The sequence below is a fragment of the Ambystoma mexicanum genome, chromosome 13, assembly GCF_040938575.1.
Source record: "Ambystoma mexicanum isolate Mex_15411 chromosome 13, UKY_AmexF1_1, whole genome shotgun sequence".
NCBI classification, from domain to species: Eukaryota; Metazoa; Chordata; class Amphibia; order Caudata; family Ambystomatidae; genus Ambystoma; species Ambystoma mexicanum.
This window is the reverse complement of record NC_090938.1, coordinates 631,201,218-631,223,087: the sequence shown is the minus strand read 5'-3', so window position 1 is coordinate 631,223,087 and position 21,870 is coordinate 631,201,218. Positions and strand designations below refer to the sequence as shown.

General features: G+C 46.7%; 1 protein-coding gene across 1 annotated transcript in view; it reads right to left on the bottom strand.

The window, feature by feature from the left end:
- LOC138520479 (collagen alpha-1(XV) chain-like) overlaps positions 1-15,639 on the bottom strand; it is a 160,235-nt gene extending 144,596 nt beyond the window's left edge. The window contains exon 1 of the mRNA XM_069632849.1: positions 15,591-15,639. Within this exon, the coding sequence (XP_069488950.1) occupies positions 15,591-15,639 (49 nt within the window). The remainder of the gene's footprint in view (positions 1-15,590) is intronic.
- Positions 15,640-21,870: the final 6,231 nt, after the last annotated feature.

The following is a 21,870-nucleotide window of genomic DNA, read 5'->3' as shown; positions in this document are numbered from 1 at the left end:
CCATTATCGTGCCCTAGAAGCATGAGAGAGAGAGAGAGAGAGAGAGAGAGAGAGTGTGTGTGTGTGTGTGTGTGTGTGTGTGTCTCTCTCTCTCTCTCTATCGGTCTCTCTTTTTCTCTTTTTCCTTCCCTCTTTCTCCCTAGTGTGCCCCTGTTTGTGCTCTCTCACTGGGTGCCACTTTTCTCATTGGGCACCCCTCTCTCTCTCTCGCTTCCTTTCTCTTTTGTCCTCCCTCTCTCAGCCCTCTGTCTCTACCAACCTCCTCGTCCCACTTCCATTCCAACCCTTCCCTTCAGGTCCCTACTCCCTTGTGCATCCAGAGGTACTCCCTGGGCCCACGAGTTCCATGCCAGTGGGTGTGCCTAGCGAGTGTGCCTGCCATGAATGCCCCGCCTTGTACCTGCATCCCAGTGTAGGCCATCACCTGTGTCTAGTGTGTCTGATTTGTCCTGCTGGCAATAAGTTTACTCCTCTTCCTGTAATAAATCTGTTCCTGGTTTCTACAAAGACTTTGGTGCCTTCATTGTGTTCCCACTCTTCAGTGCAGCCTGCCTGTTATTTCCAGAGGGGGGACCCAGTCCGTCTGCGTATACAACACACGCCCACTGGGTCCGTTGACTCCCTGGTCCAAAACTGTGGCACTGTCTGGGTTCTCCCTTACGGCCTCCCCATTTTGGCCTGCCTCCCACTTCCACAGAATGAAATCTTGGACTTTATGAATTCGTACAAATATTCCACCTCACTCTCTGACACTCTACCACCTAAGGTGGCGTGAGGTGTTTTCCCCTTGGTCTGACTAGATAGTCTTTTACTATTTAATACTTCTTTGGAACCTGGTACTTATCCTCAAACCTGTAAACTAGCTGTGATAAAACCGCCTTCTACGGACTCCTTAGACCAAGCTAACATGATGCAATTTCCGCAAAATCTCTCAGTTGCCATATTTGGCTAAGCAACTCAAGCGAATAGTGGTATATCAAATGCAGAACTTTATGGAGACCTCTGATTTTCTTGATCAAGCGGAGTTCGAACTTGTCACCACAGCAATACTGGATAAGCTTCCAGAAGAAATGGACTGAGGAGGAGCTGGAGCACTGATGTTGCTGGACCGGTCAGCAGGATCAACATGGTGGATGATTCAATGCCGTGCTCCAGGCTTGGAAACATGGGAAACCGCTGCCTGGTCTTCAAATGGATTGAAACCTTTCGAATAAATCACACACAGCGTAAATCGATTAATTCCCTCACCTCTGACCAAAAGCCCTGAAATATGGGGTGCCATTTGGCTCTTCACTCTCAGTACTGCTCTTTAAGTAACATATCTGTTCACTGATAGATACGATACGGCTCTTCGGCCTTTCATTTTATAAGCACGCGATGAAATCCAGATTCTGATGAAACCTTAATAGAGCAGAGAGCTAACATTAGCTGGAATTAGAGAATGTATGTTTGACATAAAGAATAGGACATCCGAAAACTGTCTGAAAATAAATCCCAACAACGAGCGATGTATTAGCAATCAAATCAGCAGCCAACCAATGGAATCCCACCTTTTGGCCTCCTTCATTTGGAACCTGCCCAGAGACCAAAGAGTCGGTCAGAACTCTGGGGGTCGCCCTTGAGGTGCATCTATCTTTAGGAACACAGGTTAGTTAAGTCTTGAAATCCTGTTTTCTTGCCTGCATAGGACACAACCTCTTCTTCCACTTCTGTTCTTTGCTCCCCAGGTCCTAGTTATGGGCACCTTAGATTCTGTGTGACTCGATTTCAATAATAGCACCTACTTGCCACTCTCAAAGGCTTTAGTTCAGCGTCTACGAAAGATAAAGGACACTGTCGCAAAAATGCTGCTGAAGAAAAAAAAGTGTGATCCTGCCTCAGCAGATTTGCTCTGTCTGCACTGACTCCTTTTAAGAAAAGGGCTCATTTTTAAATCCATGTGCATGGTGTACAGAAGTGTTAAGGATCCTAGGAGCCCGATTCATGGAAATGTGTGCAGAACTCCCGCAAAAGCCACGTGCCGAGAAGGACACTGTGCGAGCCTGTGTGCAGAAAGAAAACTGCACGCCTTGCGTATTCATGTAATTTACAGCGCAAAGTAACCATATTCGCAAGTCGCACCCGGAACGCCCTCGACACGGCCACACGTAAAGCATGAACAGCCAGAACAGCTAAATTTGCATGCTCCCCCGGGAATTAATACATGCACCCTTCAAACAGTGCGTGGGGTCCCCCGTAAGCATACCTGTGACTCAGGGACCCTGCGCAGGGTCCCCCGTAACTGCATCCGGCACCCCGACAACATGCATATAAAAAATCGTAACTCAGCAATAACTCAGGAAATCTGTGGCCGAACCCCCGTAAAACGCTCCTGTACCCCGCTACACTGCTTACATGCACTCCTAAGTTACATCGAAATCCTGATTGAGTACATGCACCCCAAAATCCGACATGCAACCCCACCTGCATGCTGCAAATGCTACACGCAAGTGTACTTACTCCTGCCTTCAGGTGGCGGATCGTATGAAGGACTTGTGTGGCCATTTCCCAGCCGAGATGTTGCACGATCGAATCCATTAATACATCCGTGCCGCGCATTTGTGAGTGTGCAAGGGACGGCCTACAGGCAGTCCCTCGGAACGGCCACTTTTTCACAAGTTCTTCCCCATTTTTGGTGTTCTGCCCCTTTGCCAGCCCTCTACGCAAGCCACACCCACGCTTTGCTTGGCGTTTCATGCAAGGCCCTTGATGGCTCTCACAGACGTGCTGAGCCAGCACAAACTCTGCGCAAGTCCAGGAAATGTACTGTGCATTCAATTCCATGAATCAACAAAGGTGGAATTGCGCACAGTTGCGCGTGCAAATACCCTATTTTCCGTGCAGATTTTCCGTGCAGATAATTCCATGAATCGGGCCCTAAATCATAAACTGCAGGTCTATCACCTCTGTTGCTTACTGAAATCAAATCCTAAATGAAGCATAATAGCCCCACTGTACAGAACAGATAAATCTGGAAGCTGATCCTTCTGTGTACTAGACCCACAACTCTGGAATCTTTCCAGACCCTCCTTACCTTCATGATATGGTTCAAAACAGACCTAACTCACTGGAAAATAATCCCTACCATTGTGCCTATCGACCGCTGATGTTCTCTGTTTCTGCATCAACAATATACCTCTAGGTCATAGATTGTGCTCTTTAAATGTCAATGTTCAATTCAACACAATGCACTAGTAACAGTATCAAACCACAAGCAGAAAAGATGTGCAAGTCTTCCTGGAATCGATAAGTGTGATGGCGGTGTGCCGAGGGATTCAGGTGCTGGACCAATGCTGCTACCCCAAGAGAGTGTGCATGGGCGGTCCGTTTGGTGACATCCTGAACGTGCCTGTCATTTTCAAGATGGCGGCAGAGACTGATTGCATTTCGGTTCACCTTACTGCACACTGTGGTGCAGAGAAAGTACATTTATGTGAATCCAACACTGCGACACTGCACTGTAATCACTCCAAAACTCCAATAAGTTGACATAGGAGACCCCACTCCTGGATAGGACGGATCTATGTCTATCCCTACTAGAAGAGTGGGCGTTCTGGCATAAGGGTGGGCATTACAAAATGGCGATGGAGTGGTGGAAAGTTAAGAGAGAGGGGGCAGAAAAAAGGCAGAGAAAGGAAGCGGAGGCAATGAGAAAGGAGAGAGTAGAGGAGGGGAGGAGACAATGGCATGGTAGAGGTGGGCAGAGCCAAAGGAGATTAAGAAGACAGAAGGGGCTGAGAGGAGGTGAAGGAAGAAGTCCAGGAAGAGAGGAGATGAGCTGTTGAAAAGCAGAGGAAGGAGGGGTGGGGAGAACAACCAGCTGAAGGTGCGAGGGGAGAAGGAAAGCTCCAGGTAAGACACCAGGAAGGAGGGCAGAAGATATGAGAAAGCGGTATAAGGAGGAGGCGGGAGAGCACACGAAGGTGCAAGAGAGAGACCATATGGGAGGAGGACAGGAAATGTAAGGAGGAGATTGGAAAGCGATGTAAGTAGGTGGATGGAGATGATACCCAAGGGGATTAGAGACAGAGAGAGTATCAAGGAAGAGGGCAGGAGAGGCAGGAGACACAAGGCAGGAGGAATAAGAAGGGCAGGAGACACAGGCAAGAGGAAGAGACCCTAGAGAGAGAAAAGGAGAGAACATCATCAAAGGAGGTGGAAGCAGGCAGAAAGGGGGGCTGGGGTGGAAACAAAATCAAAACCAAGGCGGGGGCCAGAGGAATATGAGGAAGGAGGTTGGTAAGAACATTCCATGTAGAGACTATTCACAAGAGATAGTTGGGGAGGGGCTTTAGAACAGGAGGGAGGCACCAGAGAGAGGAGAGTGATCCTGAGTAAGGCACAGGAGGATCAGATAAAGGAAAACACCACACCTGGCAAGAGTGAACTTGGGTGGGGTGGAGGCATAAGCACATGGTGGAGCATTGAGGGGGTACAGGAGGAGAGGACAGGAACTGCCACCCAGGAACAAGATGGTGGCTCCTGAGTGAAGAGGGCAGTGAGGACAGAAGAGTGTAGAACAGAACCAGAACCCTAAGCCTGGGAGATGAAAAGCAAGCAGAGGCTGCATCTTGGAAAATAATTCAGACAACCAGCCCCTCGCTGGAAGATCTATTGGTTGCCAACCATTATTATGCATCAGCTCCCAACGTTGTGCAGGCCTAAACATGAGGGTGCATGTGGACCCTAGAGACCTAGAAGTAGGGTGCCTTCCCAGCACCAAGGGTGAGCGATGATGACCAGAATTAATCAACCAAGATATATGATATGATATAGCATTTATAACGCACCTGTACACAAGTGTTTTTAAGCGTGACAGGACAAGGGGGGGAACAGAGGGAGGACAAATAACGATCTTACTAGGTCCTGTGTCATTCAGATCACGCAAGTGCAATTAGGGGACGGGGAGAAGTGCCAAAAAGGGGGCGGGGAGTGGAGAAGTGCAGATAATCAAAAAGTGAGCGAGCTGGTGGCTCAATGCAGGAAAGGAAAGTGCAGCCAACAGGTGGCTCTTACGTGCAGAGAGAGGTGACTGTAGGGTTACAGAAACAGGCCACAAGTGATCTGGGAGCCAGGCAGCAGTGCAAGGTAGGTGCAGCTGGTCATGCGAGGACCTGGACCCAAGTTCAGCGGGTGACCAGGTGACCAGTGCGTGGACCAGACGGGTCATCAGAATGGGAAAGGAAGAGAGAAAGCGGAGGTGAAGAGGAAGGTCTTGAGTTGCTTCTAGAACCCGAGGTGGTTCTGCTCAAGTTTTAGAGAGGCAGGGAGGCTGTTCCAGAGGGAGGCCCCAGCCGAAGAAAGAGATCTGCCCCCAACTCTCTGCTTGGAAAAGTGACTGACCCTTAGAGAGTTGGAGGTGGATGAGCAGAGAGCTTGAGAAGGGAGGTGTTTAGGAAGAGAGCGTTGGAGGTAGTGCGCTCCCAAGCCCCAGAAAGCGTTGTGGACAATGCAGAGGGTCTTGATCTTGATACTTGCTGCCACTGGGAGCCACTGAAAAGATTTCAGTGCTAGAGAGATACGAGCCCTGGGCTTGAGGCCAAGGACAAGACTTGCAGTCCTGTTCTGGATAAGTTGTAGAGGATGGAGAGTAGAGGCAGGAAGATTTAGAAAGAGGCTGTTGCAGTAGTCCAACATAGAGAGGACCAGAGCTCTGCAGACAGTGAGCTTCTGGGAGAAAGTGAAGAAAGGAAGAATACCTCTGAGGAGGTGCATCTGGTAGTTTCACTTCTTAGAGATGTCAGAGATGTGAGGAGAGAAGAAGAGGGTGGAGTCAAAGATTTCCCCAAGGTTCTTAGCCTCACAGGTGGGAGAAGGAAGAGGGCCCAGAGTGGGCGGCCAGAGAGAGAGGGAAGGAAGGAGCTGGTGTTCGATAAGGAGGATCTCAGTCAGATCATTGGCGGTACATAACTCCTGGATTGCGGAAAGACAGTCAGGAATGAGAGAAGGAGTAGAGGTGGCTGAGGGGAGCCTAAAAGAGAGCTGGGTGTCGTCGCATAACACTGAAAGTTGGAGCAGAGAGCAGCGATGTGGTGGGCAAGAGGTGCCAGGTATTGGTTGAACACCCCGCAATAGAGGTTAGACTCCTGGGGTACACCACAGGTAGAGAGAGGGATCGAAGAGAGGAAGGACCCAAGCTGGGACTGCGAGGGTCGATCAGTGAGAAAGGAGGTCAGCCAGGCCAGAGTCTGATCAGTGATACCCAGGTGGTTGAGAAGGATGGCATGGTTGACCATATCAAAAGCAGAAGAAATATTAAGGAGAATGAGGATAGAAGGAAGGTGAGGATGGAGATTGGAGAGCAGGTATTCACAGATGTACAGGAGAGCAGTTTCTGGGCTTCTGGCTGCTCTGAAGCCAGACTGGTGGTCATGGAGACAACCAACATATTCAGTGTGAAGATTAAGCTGGGAGATGGCCATCTTTTCCAAGTGTTTGCCCAGGAAAGGGGTAATAGAGATGGGCGATAGTTAGCCAGAAAGAAAGGATCGGCAGAGGGCTTTTTAAGGAGGGGGTACACAAGGGAGTGCTTGAGGGGGAGAGGAAAGTTCCAGTGGCAAAAGAGTGATTGCAGAAATCTGCCAGGGCTGGAGCAAGGGTGTCGATGTGGTCCTTGATCATTCTGGAAGAACAGGGAAGAACCTGTCTGGACGAGACTTTCATAGATCGTACTTGTCTAGAAACGTCATCAGGGGTGAACAAGGGAAAGGAAGAAAAGGTTGTAGGACAGGAGGCCACAGGTAGGACAGGAGTGGAGGAGAAAGAGGGAGAGAAAAAGGAAGAGGAAGAGAGGGTGGAAAGGATGTCCTGAGTTTCAGTAATGAAATGAGAAGCCAAGGCCGTACAGAGGGCATGCAAGGGAACAGGAGGGGTAGAGATTGCAGCAGGGTTGGCCAGCTTCTTGCAGATTTTAAAGGGATCGGCTGAGATATTAGATGCCGCCAAGACCCGGGCTTGGATGTGTGCTCTCTTCTTTTTTGTACTTGGATTTGGGCTTCAGGCGGATCCTCATGACAGGGGCAAGTACATCAAGAGTGTCAGAGATAGAAAGATGAAGATTAGAAGTGGCTGTGTCAGGATGCGACTCAGCCCGAGGTGCAGAAGGAGGGGAGAAAGTAGCGGTAACAGCCTCAACTGACACACGCTTCATGGGTCGGATGACCAGTAAGGTAGGTGGCAGTGCTGGGGTCGGCTTGACCTGAGTGGTAGAGAGATAGAGAGATGGGAGGAAAGAAGAAAGTGATCACTTCAGGAGAGAGGAGTGATGAGAGGGATAGAGAGGGGGAGGTTTGAGGAGATCAGAACATCCAGGGTGCAGGGTGAGTTGGGCCAGAGGGAAAAATAGAGAGTCACAGAGGTTGCGAAAGAGTCCTGCAGAAAGACATGAAGCATCCAAGTGGATGTTAAGGTCTCTGAGGAGGAGAAGTTGAGAGGTAGAGGTGAGAAGGGAGGAGGAGGAGTGGTTCGCCCACTCAGAGAGGAAGGAGGCTACCTGGCCAGGCAGTAGGTAGATAGTGGCCAGAGTGAGAGAAAGGCCAAGAGAGATAGAGAGCCTACAGAGCAGGCATTCAAAGGAGGAGAAGTCCTGCATGGGAATGATAGAAGCAAAGATGCACTCTGGGAAAATCAAGGCTACACCCCCACCGGGACAGTTGGTTCTGGACGCAGAGAGGATCTTGTAGCCATCAGGAAGGGGAGTTTCAAAACTCGTGACAGAGAAGGCCGTGCACCACATCTCAGTCAGACCAAGTACTTCTAGGTCGAGTTTTTCGAGGAGACGCAGATATCAGAGGAGTGTTTGACAGCTGAGCGAGAGTTGAGAGTAGCAATGTGGAGCAGGTTGCCATCTTCGAAAGACTTCAGTGGTTACAGGTCAGAGGAATGCCGTGCAGAAGTGTTGTAGGTGCACGGGGATGGGCACAGGAGGAAGGGGGAGAGGGCAAGGTAGCCAAGGAAGAGGAGGAGGGTGCCAGAGCAGTGGCAGAGGAAAGAGGCAACAGGGTGGCCAGAGAAGCAGCGGAGACAGCCGTGGAGGTGGCCGAGGTTGGAGGAGGCAGAGGAGCCATAGAGGGGACAGCAGGAGAAGAAAGGAAGTTGATAAGGCGTGGGAAGTGTCTATCAAAATGGAGCAGGTTGGCCTGAGGATCTTGGACCAGGACAGTGCCATTTAGGTAAACATTAATGATGGTCTTGGAGGAGTGGAAGGAGGCCAGCAGGGCCTCCAAATGGGTGCCACCATTAATGGTTAAAGTGGAAAAAGGAGAGAGAACAGAGACCATATGGGGGGTCCATAGACCTGGAGAGGGAACGACAAAGGGCATGTCAGTAAGGGTCCGTCTGGAGGTAGCACTGGTGTAGGTATCAGCGATAGGGAGGTCTGGTTGGAGACCAGGATATCCCTTTTGAACTTCTTCCTGGCTAACTTGGTGAGAAGGATAGGATAGTCGATAGAATAGCAGTTAGAGATGATAGGAGAGACAGAGAGCACCACAGAGGGTGCAGAAGGAAGAGTGGGGGGGGAGAAGTGAGGAGTGGCAGGGGGGGAACACAAGGGAGGAGGGAACACAGAAGGAGGGGCGCACACAGAGGACAGAACAATGACAGAAAATCAGATGCAGTATATAGACAAGTTAGTTGCCAATGGAACCTAGAAGTAAGAATAGACACAGCAGGAATGCAGGCAGTACAGTGTACGCAAGCTACCAGGAGAAACAGAATGACAGAGCTGAACGATCGCTCAGGGAACCTAGAATAAGGGAAGAACACCGCAGGAATGCAGGCACTACAATCTGAGAAAAACAACCATGGATAACAAGAATGCCAAGTAACAGAACAATTGAGCAGGGAACCTAGAGGAAAAGAATAAATACAGCAGGGATGCAAGCAATAGTAACCATGGATAACAAAAAATGCCAGCAAACTGAGCAATCAACCAGGGAACCTAGAGGAAAAAAACAATTAGCATAGCAGGGAAGCAGGCAACGCAAAATCCAACAACCGAGTAGAACAAAAACCTCCGAACAATACACAATAGGTCAGGGGAAGTGACTAGGAAGGGGGCAAGCAAGGGGAAGGAAAGGGCCCGCTGGGAATGAGGGGGGACTTGTGGCCACCTGGAGAGAAACCTGCCTAGAGTTGCAAGGGGGCACACGCAGTCAAGATGTGAGTGAGCACACGCAATCTAGGATTGCGAGGGAACGCAAGCGGCCTACACCGCGAGGGTGCCAAGTAGCCTAAAATGCGAGGGAAGGCACGCAGCCTAGGGCATGAGGGAGTGCACGCAATCGAGGATTGCGAGTGGAATACGCACTGCCCAGGATGCGAGGGAACGCACACGGCCTAGGGCGTGAGGGAGCGAACGCGATCAAAGGTTACAAGTGGGATACGTGCAGCCCAGTAAGCGAGGGAATGCACGCGGCCTAGGGCGTGAGGGAGCACACATGATCAAGGATTGTGAGTGGAAATCGCACAGCCAGGATGCAAGGGAACGCACGCAGCCTAGGGCACAAGGGAGCGCACACGGGCAAGGTTTGCGAGTGGAATCCGAATGCACGCGTCCCAGGATGCATGAGGGGACAAGGAGCAGAGGGGAAGGGGGGAACAGGGGTCACAAGAAGTGTGGGGTGCACTCACAAACCCCCAGGACTTTGAGTAACATTCAAATTCCCCACCGGAATCCCAGACTGAGACCTCCAACCCAGGCTCTTCAATTTTAAACATGAGGAGAAGCCATCAAAACATGTCCATCCCCGTCCTCTAAAACCATTAACGACCACATTGATACCCTCGTTGCAACCTCTCATTTGCCTCTGGATCTTTCCCCTCCCCTCCGAAGCACTCCCTTGTGCATCCTCTCCTTAAAAAAACCCACAGCTGATCCTTCTTGTCCGGCTAACTATCGCCCAATTTCCATTACTCCCTTTCAGGGATGTCATTTAGGGGTCGCCAGAGGTCGCAACTGCAACCTCTGAGGTCTCCTTTGCAACCTCTGTGGTCTCCCTTGCGACCTCTAAAAAAAAAAAGCAAAACAAAAATATATATTTTTTTTTAATTTCTTTTTTTTTTTTGTAATGCAAGCTCCTGGGCTGTGGCCAGCACCATGTGGCACTTTACTTCTGAAGTGGCTGGCTTTCGTGTTCAGGCCCCTTAAAAAAAGGAAGCCACTGATTTAGTCTGTTCTTAAATGCTTCAACTCAGCTATATAATAACACATCATTATCATTTGGTCATGGACGTCTGCTTGCATACACAGTAATTTGGTAATATGGGCCTATACATACTGATCTTAACAATACATATGTCAATACATTCCTGTATGAAATGTACATCACATTATAGTGATATCATAACAATATTTTTCGTAGTGTACAATGCTATGTGATGCCACTTCCTGTTTTGGCAACGGGTGAAAGGTTGTGTTCCATTGCTTCCCGCGATATGACTAAGGGGTGGGGTCAAATGACATCACTTCCTGTGATGTCATCAGGGGGTCAAGGGTCGCGTGATGTCACTTCCGCTACCCCTGGCATTTTGGTGAAATTACGTCCCTGCTCCCTTTTTTGGTAAACTGCTGAAAAAGCTGGACAACTTGGGTACTTCCTATCATCTACCTCCCTCTCTACCTGTGATGTTCCCCAGGGGTCTAACCTCTTGCCCTGTCTTTTCAACCAATACCTGCCAACTCTCGCCTACTGCATTTCTATTTTCTGCTCAAATTGCCAGTGATATGCTGATGACACTATACTCATTTTCAGGCTTCCCTCGGCCACCTCCTCTCCTTCCCTCATCTCTGATTGCCTAATCGCCATTCAAAATTGGTGTGCCACCAATGATCTTTGTCTAAATGTCAACAACACTGAGATCCTCCTCATTGGTACACCTTCACCATCATTTCCCCTCACTCTCTGCCAGCCTCCCTTGGCCCTCTTCCTACCCCTACCTGCGAGGCTAAGAACTCTGGGGTCATCTTTGACTGCACAGTTTCCTTCTCTGCACATATCTTGGATGTCTCTAACAAGTCAAACTTCTTACTGCACCTCCTCAGAGGTACTCTGCCTTTCCTCTCCGTCCCTCAGAAGCTCACTGTCTCCCAAGCACTGGTTCTCTCTAGGCTGGACTACAGCAACAGCCTCTTTCCAAATCTACCTGCCTCCACTCTCCGCCCCTTACAACTAATCCAGAACAGGAGTACGAGACTTGTCCTTGGCCTCAAGCCCTGGGATCATATCTCTCCAGCTCTGAAATCCCTTCATTGGCTCCCAGTGGATGCAAGGATTACATTTAAAACTCTGTGCATTGTCCACAAGGCTTTCTGGGGCCTGGGTCTAAAACACCTTCAACTATCCCTCCGTAAATACCTCCCCTCTTGAGCCCTCCGCTCCTCTACTTCTAACTCCCGCAGGGTCAGTCGCTTTTCAAAGAAACGAGCTGGCGGTAGATCTCGGTCTTCAGCTGGGGCCTCCCTTTGGTACAGCCTCCCTGCCACCTTGAAACTTGAGGAGAACCATCTCCGGTTCCGGAAGCACCTCAAGACCTTCCTCTTCCCTTCTGACTTTGTCCCTCTTCGCCCCTGCTGATCTGTTTTTTTCTCTCAGGCACTATGCACCTGGCCATCCTCTGTCCTTCTGGCCCAGGTACCTGCTCACCCTGCCACCCTCCTGCACTGCCTTCGAGCCACCCCTTGCACTGGGGTCTGTATCTGTACCCATACAGTCCCCCACCCACTTTTCTTGTGCACTTATCAGATATACCCTATCTGCTTAACCTAACACTTGCCACTTGCTGGCTGCACTACCACTATTTATCACCCTTATTTATTTATTTCACTTATTTTTATGTATTCTGTCTCTTCTCTGTTTCGCACTTTCCACTTCTCCCCCTTCCATGCACTTTCACCATTTTCCCTTCCCATGCACTTGCGTGTTCTCAATGCACTGGGCCTAGTAAGATCGTTGTTTTTGTCCCCTGGTTCCCCTCCCTTTGCCTGGTCACGCTCTGAAACACTTGTGTACGAGCGCGATATCAATAAAATATCGTTTCATTTAATTTCATCCATTTGTTGTTGATGTTTTATGTTGAACTTAACTAGTGTGGCCCAATCCTCTAACTAACCCTCTAACTAACAAGCATATACAACTATTTGCCCAGGATCACACAATTAAGTTAGGATGGGAACACAGATTTATAATCCTGGTCTAGATTTTCTTTCGAGAGCCAATTCCAGCAGGGGAAAGCTCTGGAGGGCAAGCAGATCTCCCCAGTCTGGAAAAGACACAGAGCAAAAAAAATACCTTTAAAATCCATAAATTAGCATCTGGGTGCCCTTCGTGGGTCGTGGCTCGAAGCATTATTGGCAAGAAATCAACATAACAGAAACTAAATAATACAGGAAAAATAAAGACTGAAAAAACAGGGATCGAATAACTCGAATGCATACCTGTAGTTTTGTGTCCTTTTCTCAGCAAAACCAGCTCAAAATGTTGTTTCTCGAGCCGAGCCAGCAAGGAGGGAAGAGTGTGGCGATGGGGGTGGAGGCTAGAAGCCAACATGCCTGGCATCAGAACAGAGTAGTGACTGGTAGATATGGGCATGGGAGACGGATGCAGACAGTGTCCACCCAATAAACGAAAATGGTTGGGAGGTGAATAAAGGAACATAAGGAAACGAAGACAGATCATCAACATTTTGGGAACGTGTGTTATCCCGTTGCTATTAAACACCCCCAAAGAAAACATACCTCTGTGTTCCAGAGTGGAGAGCCCAGAAGCGGGATTAGCTGTCGCAATGGCCGGTGGCCTCGTTGTTGGCACTGCAGGTTTTTCTCTAAAGAAAAAACCCCACTGAGCTCCTACAAGGGGCAGTAGGCCACAGACCACCAGAAGCAGGCGGACCCCTTGCATCTTCAACCCAGTAGACCCCTTTGGCACAGCAGGCGTCACTTGCGAGAATTGATTAATGGGAGGTCTCAGGCGTCTCTCATAACTGAGCTAAGCCAACCTAACTTCGCCCTAGCCCGGGCAGAGCTCAGTACTGCTCTACTCCTGGGCTGCGGAGTTCAAAAGCCCTGTAAGGGGTAACCTTTGTCATCTGCCAAGTTCTGGCGTGGCTCTTATCAGGCCTAAGTTCCCACATGGCTCCAACCAGGCTGCTCGCCCACTGCAGGTGTCATCAAGGTAGGATCGGCCCTGTACCTGCAGGCCAAGGTCCATCTCGACCGACGCTCTCAGTCTCTGCCATGCTAGCACCCGCCTCTCACAAACTCAAAAGCAGCACACACAGCACTCCCTCCAGCACACAATCAAGAATGTTCAACCTGAGCCAGGAATTTTATTAAGCTTTATTAACATCATTTCTTTATATGGTCATGTCCCTTTGCCAAAACCTAGTGGTGCAACTTCTATTGGTGTCGAAAATGGTAGATATCAAATAAGTGTAAGTACTTGCCCACCTTTGTACAGTGTCATTATTCACTACCTCTGCATGTTTCTTACATTTTGATTTGCGGAAAGGTGAACCTATTGTCTGTGTCTTAGTTTGAATTGGTTGCCTCTGCTGACAATTAAATGGAAAGAGTGTTAGATGTCTGAGGCTTGGCAGAGCAGTGTTTGAGTGGATCTACTTTTTTGTGTGAAGGTTGTATTAGTTGTGCATGGAGTACTTTAATGAGTGTCACCTTATAATTGTGTTTACCTTATTGCTGTCCTTCAGTCATGATATGAAGTGTATTGGTGCATTTAATGCTGCACTTAACATATGTTAATCAGCATTTATACTCCAACCATTAGCACCGTAATGGTTTTACAGCTCCGAGGCTTGCACTGATCATGGCCTATTATGCCCCCACCCAGGGAAACCAGGCGGTGGGCTGTGTAAGGGAATACACGTCAAAGGAAAGAGGACAGAAATCTGGGGAGGGTATATGAGAGAGAGAGAGAGAAAAAGAGAGAGAGAGAGAGATTGTGTGCATTGTTTAGTGGTACTAGAATTACTCAGAACGTGCTTGTGTGATAGACATGAGATGTGCTCAAGCTTGCCCCTGAAGCATGGAGGCTTCTTCAACAGATGACATTTATAAATCCCTCTCTGCCCCCCACACAGAGGAACCTATTTGTCATTGACTGTAATGTAATTCAGGCGTTGTGACTGATACACATCACCCTATCAGCTGTGGGATGCCTCCACAGTGTCCAGATGGTTCTTGTCTTGTCTGACACCAGTAACATTCGCTGTCCAAGCCACATCTCGGGAATCCAAAGTGGACCAGTGATGGCATGGGCCTTCTCTTTCTTTAGCCAGTCCAGTGCTGTCCCCATAGCGCAGTCTCTGAGGTCAGCTAGCTCACGGTTGCATGCCATCTCTTGGACCATCAAGACAGAAATCAGGGGTACTCAAAGTGAACATAAGGCCCTTTGGGTAGCGTGTCATGCAGTGGATGGGAAGCAGAGTAACTCTTACACCAAATAACAGAACCAACTCAGAAAGATGGTAAAGTATTTCTGTTTTAACATCAATTGTCTAAAACAGGGAGTTACATCAACGGATGTCGCACAAGCATTTCGCAAAGGATTTCATAAAAAATCATACTTTAATAGCAAACATTTGTCATACATGACATCATTCTACGGGGCAAATAAGGAAAACCTATGAGGGATTATAATTGGTTCAAGGGGAACATCTAAGTATACTTTCTATACAGGTTTGAGTTCTGATAGGACATTTACTGTCAGGTGAACAAGTTAAGCCTACCTCTAGTGCAAGTCATCTTCAACACGTATTACATACGCAGTATTCCATTGGCTATCAACCTATACGGCCCTTAGTTATATGGCCTTCTACAATTGGTTGGCACTCGCATGCCAGCCTGGAACATTCATCTCACTTAGCAGTGTGCAAGCTCATACCCAAGTGCTAGGAAGTGGACATGACTTTGCCTCCCCACCCAATCAGCCCCACGTCTCTCATTACCCATGCCTTCTGCCATGAAGATTGTCTTTGAACTTGGGCTTGCAAAGTATCTGTGCCTCTGGGAATATAAGAGAGTGTGAGCACACGCTATCATAATTTCTGGGAAGCAATGCCCAATTATATTTCCATCCTTGCCTCACATGACAGGAGTCAACGATCTGGTCCATTTTGCAATAATTAAATGTCTCCATTGAATAAAACTTGGCATGCATGATGTTCTTTCTTTGCACCTTGACAAGGAGCGATTCAGCTTCTCATGTTTGCTGCCTTGAGAATAGATAACCAGCCTAGGCTTGCTTCAACTTTGATATCAGGCCAAACAGCTTCATCATTTGAGTCAGCAAATTCAGCTAGTTCTTTGCTGCTACACAGCTGTTAATCCTTCTTTCTCCATGGGTCTGAGCTTACTAAAATTGTGACATCGATATCCAGATTCTATAAAATGGCGGCTTTGCCTGCAATCTATTCACTACATATAGCCAGCTTCTAAGATTACTTAGTCTTCCTGCATTGCTGCATCTGTACAGTTAGTAAACAACTTGTATTTTCTGCAGTGCTCTTCACGCATGTGATCTTCCTTTACATACAACCATTTACTTGATTCTTTATGTCGTCATCAGTTTCTCTAAGATCCATGTATTCTCTTCAACCAGTCTTCTCAAGGCGCCACGCTCATTTCTCATGACGTCACCAGCTCTTCTTTCTCTCATTTTCATATTCCTTCAGAGAGTTCCTCCCTCAGATTGTCATCTCTTTCGAGGATGCATCAGATATGGTTTTCTCAGTTGGTATATTTTCTCGAAGATTCGCCATGGAATGGTCACAGTTGCGGGTGTCATACATGAAACAATTTCAGGTTTCCAACATACAGGTAGTGGGGGGGGTGGGACCTCCTGCAGAGGCATTTGGCTGCTCCTCTACACTCCCCTCTCACATTTTGGTATCTTCTCTTGAAGAAGTGCTTCTTTAAAGTGCAGATCTTTACTACCCCTTTCAGGGAAACGGCTGATTTGACATGTCCGTCCACACTCCAGGTCATTTAGCTACACTGTCTATTCGGATTGCATAAGACCCATCGTCCCACGTACTTCTTGTGGTTCCTCGGATGTAGGAACTTTGTTCCTTCAGGTGTTGGCATCTACATATTTTCGGTTGTCTTTGTCTATCAATTTCTTGGGTCCAAACACTGATTCGACATTGATTATGATCTTCATCCCTACTGCCTTCTTTGTGGTCTTCTTGCACTGTGTAATTATTATGCTTATCACACAGAGTCCTAACATCACCATCGCTAATACTGCTCCAAGAAACTTAAAATTGTTCGACATCCACTGTGGAATCCATGAGAATATAGACGAGAACCAGCCGTCATCTGCAATGTCCTTTGTCTCATCTTCCATCTTATTGTGCAGGTTTGTCAGCAACGTTATGGCCTCTGTCAAGGTCCCATTTTCGTCATCGTGAGAAGGTATGAACGTGCAACATGATAGCCCGATGTTGACGCAAACTCCTCCTTCCACTGCAGTGTTCATATCAAGGACATATCTGTTCTGTAAGGTCATCAGTCGTATGGCACTCAGCTCTTCCTTGATAGCATTGAATCCTTTTATGGTAGTATTAATTGTCTGCAGGAGCGCCCCTCTGGTAATCTGCTGCCATTTAGCATTGGCCATCATCTGGATGCCAGACATGAAGATAGTTGTGACGATTGTAGCAGTCTTGCTGAACAGCCTATGCTCATATGGGATGGCCTCATATGCATCTATTTATTTAGCTGAGAACTAATTTTCTCTCTTTGTTTGATGGAGATATTCAAGCAATATTCTTCTCAAATGGGCATATACCTTCGTGAATTCTCCAATGTTCAGGTCACTCTGAGGAATCACTAATGCTGGAACATGGATGATCACCAAGGAACACAACCCTCCCCAATCCTTGGGCAGCTTCATGTAGGCTCTGGGCCCACGTGCCCAATATCGATCCATCAGGACAGCGGTGCCGGCTCCCATTTTGGTCACATCAACTGTAGTTTTACAATCTTTATTGTCTCCCACACAAACTCTTCCTTCTCTTCGGAAGCACAATGTTGCATTCGCCAATGGGATCACAACCATAGGACCTGATTCATCTTCAACCCATGTCAGCAGTTTGCATGTTTGGCCCACGATTTTAAGAATCCATTGTTCACTCTCTGTACTTCTTGTACATATTCTGATTTTAACAAAAATGCGCTGTACATGACATCAGGCCTTCTTCCCATCCCTTCTTGGACTTTACTCATCCATAAACTAAAACTTGAGTTTGTTCCCAACATCCAGGCCATACAGCTACTTCTGTGTTATCAATGCAGTTCAGTCTCTTCGTGTGTGCAATAACTATCTCGTCTTGTCCTGTCACAGGATATATAAGCATCTTGCTCATCCATTCAAGCTCCTTTTCCATTTGTGTAGTCATTATATAATCATCCTGGAATGGAAATGACCATTTCATCTCCATTTCAGAATAGCCCAACTTCCCTGGAACTGACGTCTGCTCATCCATGCTGCAAGGTGAACAAGGCATCTAGCATCGTGTTCTTCAAATAAAACTTTGCACTGTATTCATGGCATAGGGTATGAGGGGACTGATGTAACAACTCTCCTAAGACGTTCTCTCTCCCACACTTTTCATGTGCTGATACCACATGTTATGGCCCATGTGTGCTGCATTGTCTAAACAGCTATTTATCCCCTCATTATCTTCCTCTGTATTTCTCTTATGTCTCACCACTACAAATTCAGAGCTTGCATACTAATCAAAAACCTATTCAAAAAGAGTTATCTTTGTGGGGAGAACTATATAGGAGCCCCCACCTTCATAGAAGTAAGCAAATCAAAAGCAGCTCCTGTAGTGGGGGAAATCATAGTAGCCTCTAGCACAGTGGGAGTACTTGTATAATAGAAACTGGAAATGAAAAAGGATAGAAAGACAAAAAGTGCAATTGTGCAGGCATATATCATGCAACAAAACATGGATGTCCATCTTTTGTGACATCCTGGTACTTGTGTTTTTTTTCCCAGAATCATACCAACTTCTGCATGTCTCATCTTTTAATACACTTTACCAAATTATTTTACTCCTGTAGTTGCAGTATTTGCTCAATGATCGCAATTAACAGTCTTCTAATCACAGGGCCATTTTTAGGATCCTGTAAAAAAGTGTGAATATCAACATCTCTTCTGACAAAAGCAGGATAAGCTTGAAGGATAAACACAAAAACAGCAAGCACAAGCCGATGCACATCGCTATTGGCCAATGCCATGGCACTACAGTTTAGAACAAGTACGCACCAAGAAATTAATTAGGGTACTGCACACATTTCCAGTTGCGAATCAGAAACTGACGTTTAGGTGTAACTTTGATTCGTCAATATAATTCTAACGTTCATTTTTCAAGATTCCTAAAACTCTCAGGAAGGGTTTGCACTCCTGCTATAATATCTATCAGGAGTGTACGATTGTGCCTTAATCCAAATGCAAAATCTGCATTAGAAGCTGGTTTCCTGATCGTCCTTCTTCTTCATCATCGATCGGGGCTGCACACACTGAAATTCTTCTTCTTGTCTTGCTTCTGGATCGGCAACAGAGGGAAGTGCAGTCTCGCCTTTATATGGTTTTATATCACTTAAATGAAGCCAAGCTCTGGGCATCACTTCTACTCCTCGATGGAGTTGTAAGAGGCGTTCTCATTCACCGTCCTGTCACTAGTTCGTGGGGGTGAGGTGAAGGTCTGAACCAGGCTGATTGCGAAGGGCATATAAAGCTAAGGGTAGGCAATATAGCAATCCCTTCTTCAGGGTCAGTTTTAGCTTGGAAATCGCTTCTTTAAGGAAGCCATTGAGTGTCTCACATATCCCATTTGCTTGCGGGTGATAAGCAGAAGAAAACGGAGGCTTAATATTCAATAAAAGCCCTATCTGTTCAAACACTTCATTAACAAAATGTGGCCCATAATCGGATCTCAGCACTTCACACACTCCCCATCTTAAAGACTTTGCATACTAAAAACGTAGCTGCGCAAGTGGCATCAGGGTGTGTACACAGACCTGCCTCGATCCACCTAGAGAAGGGACACACCACCACTATCAGATACCTGTAACCATTAGATACTTGCAGGATATCAACATACTCAATATGTAAATGCTGAAAGGAACCATTCAGTCGAGGTATTACTCCTCTAATCATTCTCAGTGTATGCCCAGCAGTAAACGTTTGACATACGATGCAATTCACTATAAAGAATCCAAAGTGTTCTAACAAATTTGGAATGAACCAGTCTTCTGCAATCGTAGCAGCAAGAATCTGCCTAATTACATGTGCAGGGTAATGTAGCTGCTCAAGCGCTACCTTTAGTAATGTTACTGGCATCACCGGCTTTCCAGTGCTGTCTTGTCGCCATAAGGCTTCTGTTGGGATAAAAAACACCCCCTTTGCTTCCATAATTCCTGCTCTTCCTGCAGTGCACTTCCTCGAATCGCCATTAATTGGATCACTGATAGTTTATTAAACCCTTCTTGTATTACCCTAACTGTAACTACTTTCTCTTTTACATTTGGAGTATCAAAACTTGAAATATCTGGGAAATATGAAACCCTCTTGGCTTCTAGGTCTCCAGCTTTGTTCCCGCAAGAGATAAAATCTGTTTTTTCAGTGTGAGCAGCACACTTAACGACTGCTATGGCTATTGGGAGTTGTAGTACCTTAATAAGCCAGTCCAATGGGAATGCTTGCATCACTAGAGTGCCGTCTGTACGGAGGTAGCACCTCCTTTTCCAATGCGCTAGCCCTGTGTGTACGGTTGATGTCACTTAGGCAGAGTCACTGTACACCGTCACTTCCTGCCCTTCATGTTTCTCGAGCACGACAATAAGTGCTACGAATTCTGCTGCTTGCGCTGAAAAGTGAGACGGTAGCCTTGCACTTGCTACAACTTCAAATTCTTCTTTCAGTCTATGCCTTACTACAGCTGCACCAGAATGCCTTTCCCCACTTGTTTGATCAATTTTCAAAGAACCATCAATAAAGAAATTCCCCCCCTGACAAAGCATTTTCTTTCACACAGGGTATTTCAACACAGAATTCAACATAATAAGCACAGTCATGCACTTGCTCGCCCTCTGCTATTGGTTCAGCTATAAACGTGGCAGGATTCACTATCTTACATCTGTCAATTTTGATCCCTGGGTTCAAAATTATTACTTCATAAGCAGAAGCTCTTTCAGATGTTAATGGGCCTTTGGGTTTCCCTAAAATGGCAAACAGAGCATGTTCCACAAAAAGAGTCATAGAGCAGCCCATCACAATACTTGTAGACTTCTCAATTGTGAACGTGGCAGCTGCCAATGAATGTTTGCAAGAAAATTGTCCTCTCATAACTGGGTCCAGAATCCCACTGTAATAGGCTAAAAGCTTGTACCCCAACGTAGTTCTCTGTGTAAACACTGCTGGCATGACTGACCCATTTGTATCCGAGAATAAATAAAACTCCTTAGCATAATTGGGGATTCCTAAAACGGGAGCTGTACAAATTGCTTTTTTCAACTCTTCAAACCCTTCCTCCATTTCCTCAGTCCACCCTATTTTTATCTTGTCCTCTTGCGCTTTCTTTAAAGCTTGCAGTAGAGGTCTTGTATATGAACTGTAATCAAACACCTAGGCTCCAACATAGTTGCATAGTCCCAAAAACTATTGCATTTGCTTTATTGTACTTGGTTTTGCAGTTTTCATAATTGCCTCAGCCCTTTCAGTTGTCACCTTTTTCCCCTCATGTGAAATCAGCTGTCCTATGTATAACACTTCTTCGTGTCAATAGTGCAGTTTCTCCTTGTCTACCTGATATCCCTTGTCTGCTACAATAGTCATCAACTGAATCGAGTCTTGTCTGCACTCATCTTCTGTTGTGCTACAAATTAAAATGTAATTTACGTACTGTATGACTGCACTCTTATGATCAATATTGCCCAAGTCCATTTGCAGGACTCTGTCAAAGATTGATGGAGACACAGTACCCCTGAGGCAAACAAGTATGTTTCAGTCAGGTTTGGCGAAACATAAATGATGTCAAATCGTGTGAGTCTGTGCAACGGGATCGAGAAAAGCGTTTTCTTCAAATCGATCACCTTGAAATATCGAGCTTCCAGTGGAATATTACAGAGTATTGTCTCTGTATTAGTGTCAGGTTCTGGTTAGGAGGGGAGGTAATTCTTTAATTAATTGCATAATTAAGATATTTTGGCATAACACAGACATAACTCAGTTTTTTATTACCTTAACTTCTACTGTTCATCAGGAAGGCTCCTCAAGCCATCATGGTGGTCAGGAGACCGGGTCATGATTGGCTTGGAAGATACCACAAGTTGATTGGAGGCTGAGTGGACGTGGAGGCAGTGTGAGAATTCTAAACTGCCTTTCATTGTCCTCCTTCAAACAGGAAGGTCCTGTTTTATGAATTCCTAAGTACAGGCCCAAATTAGGTTCCAATAAGTAATTTCAGACTGGTGAGTGAGCAGTTATCAGTGCAGATCTACGTGGGACAAGACATGCTGAGTAATCTGGTGGGGTGCTGCGCTCTGAATCCTTGATAAAGACTTTTCTAGTGTCTTAAACTTTCTTCTGAATCGCAGACCAGGTTTCCTCTGATTGAAGCGTTGTTTGGATTCTGAAGTTTTCAGTTAGTTAGGTATTTAGTTAGGACAGTTCACTAAAGAAAACCAAAGTCTCTTTTGAATCTGTGTGTCTACGAGTTTCTAAACTATATCTACGTACTCTGTGAAGAGAAAAGGATTCAGCTAACACTGTCCATACGTTCTTTCAGGCTCCTAGGGCGAAT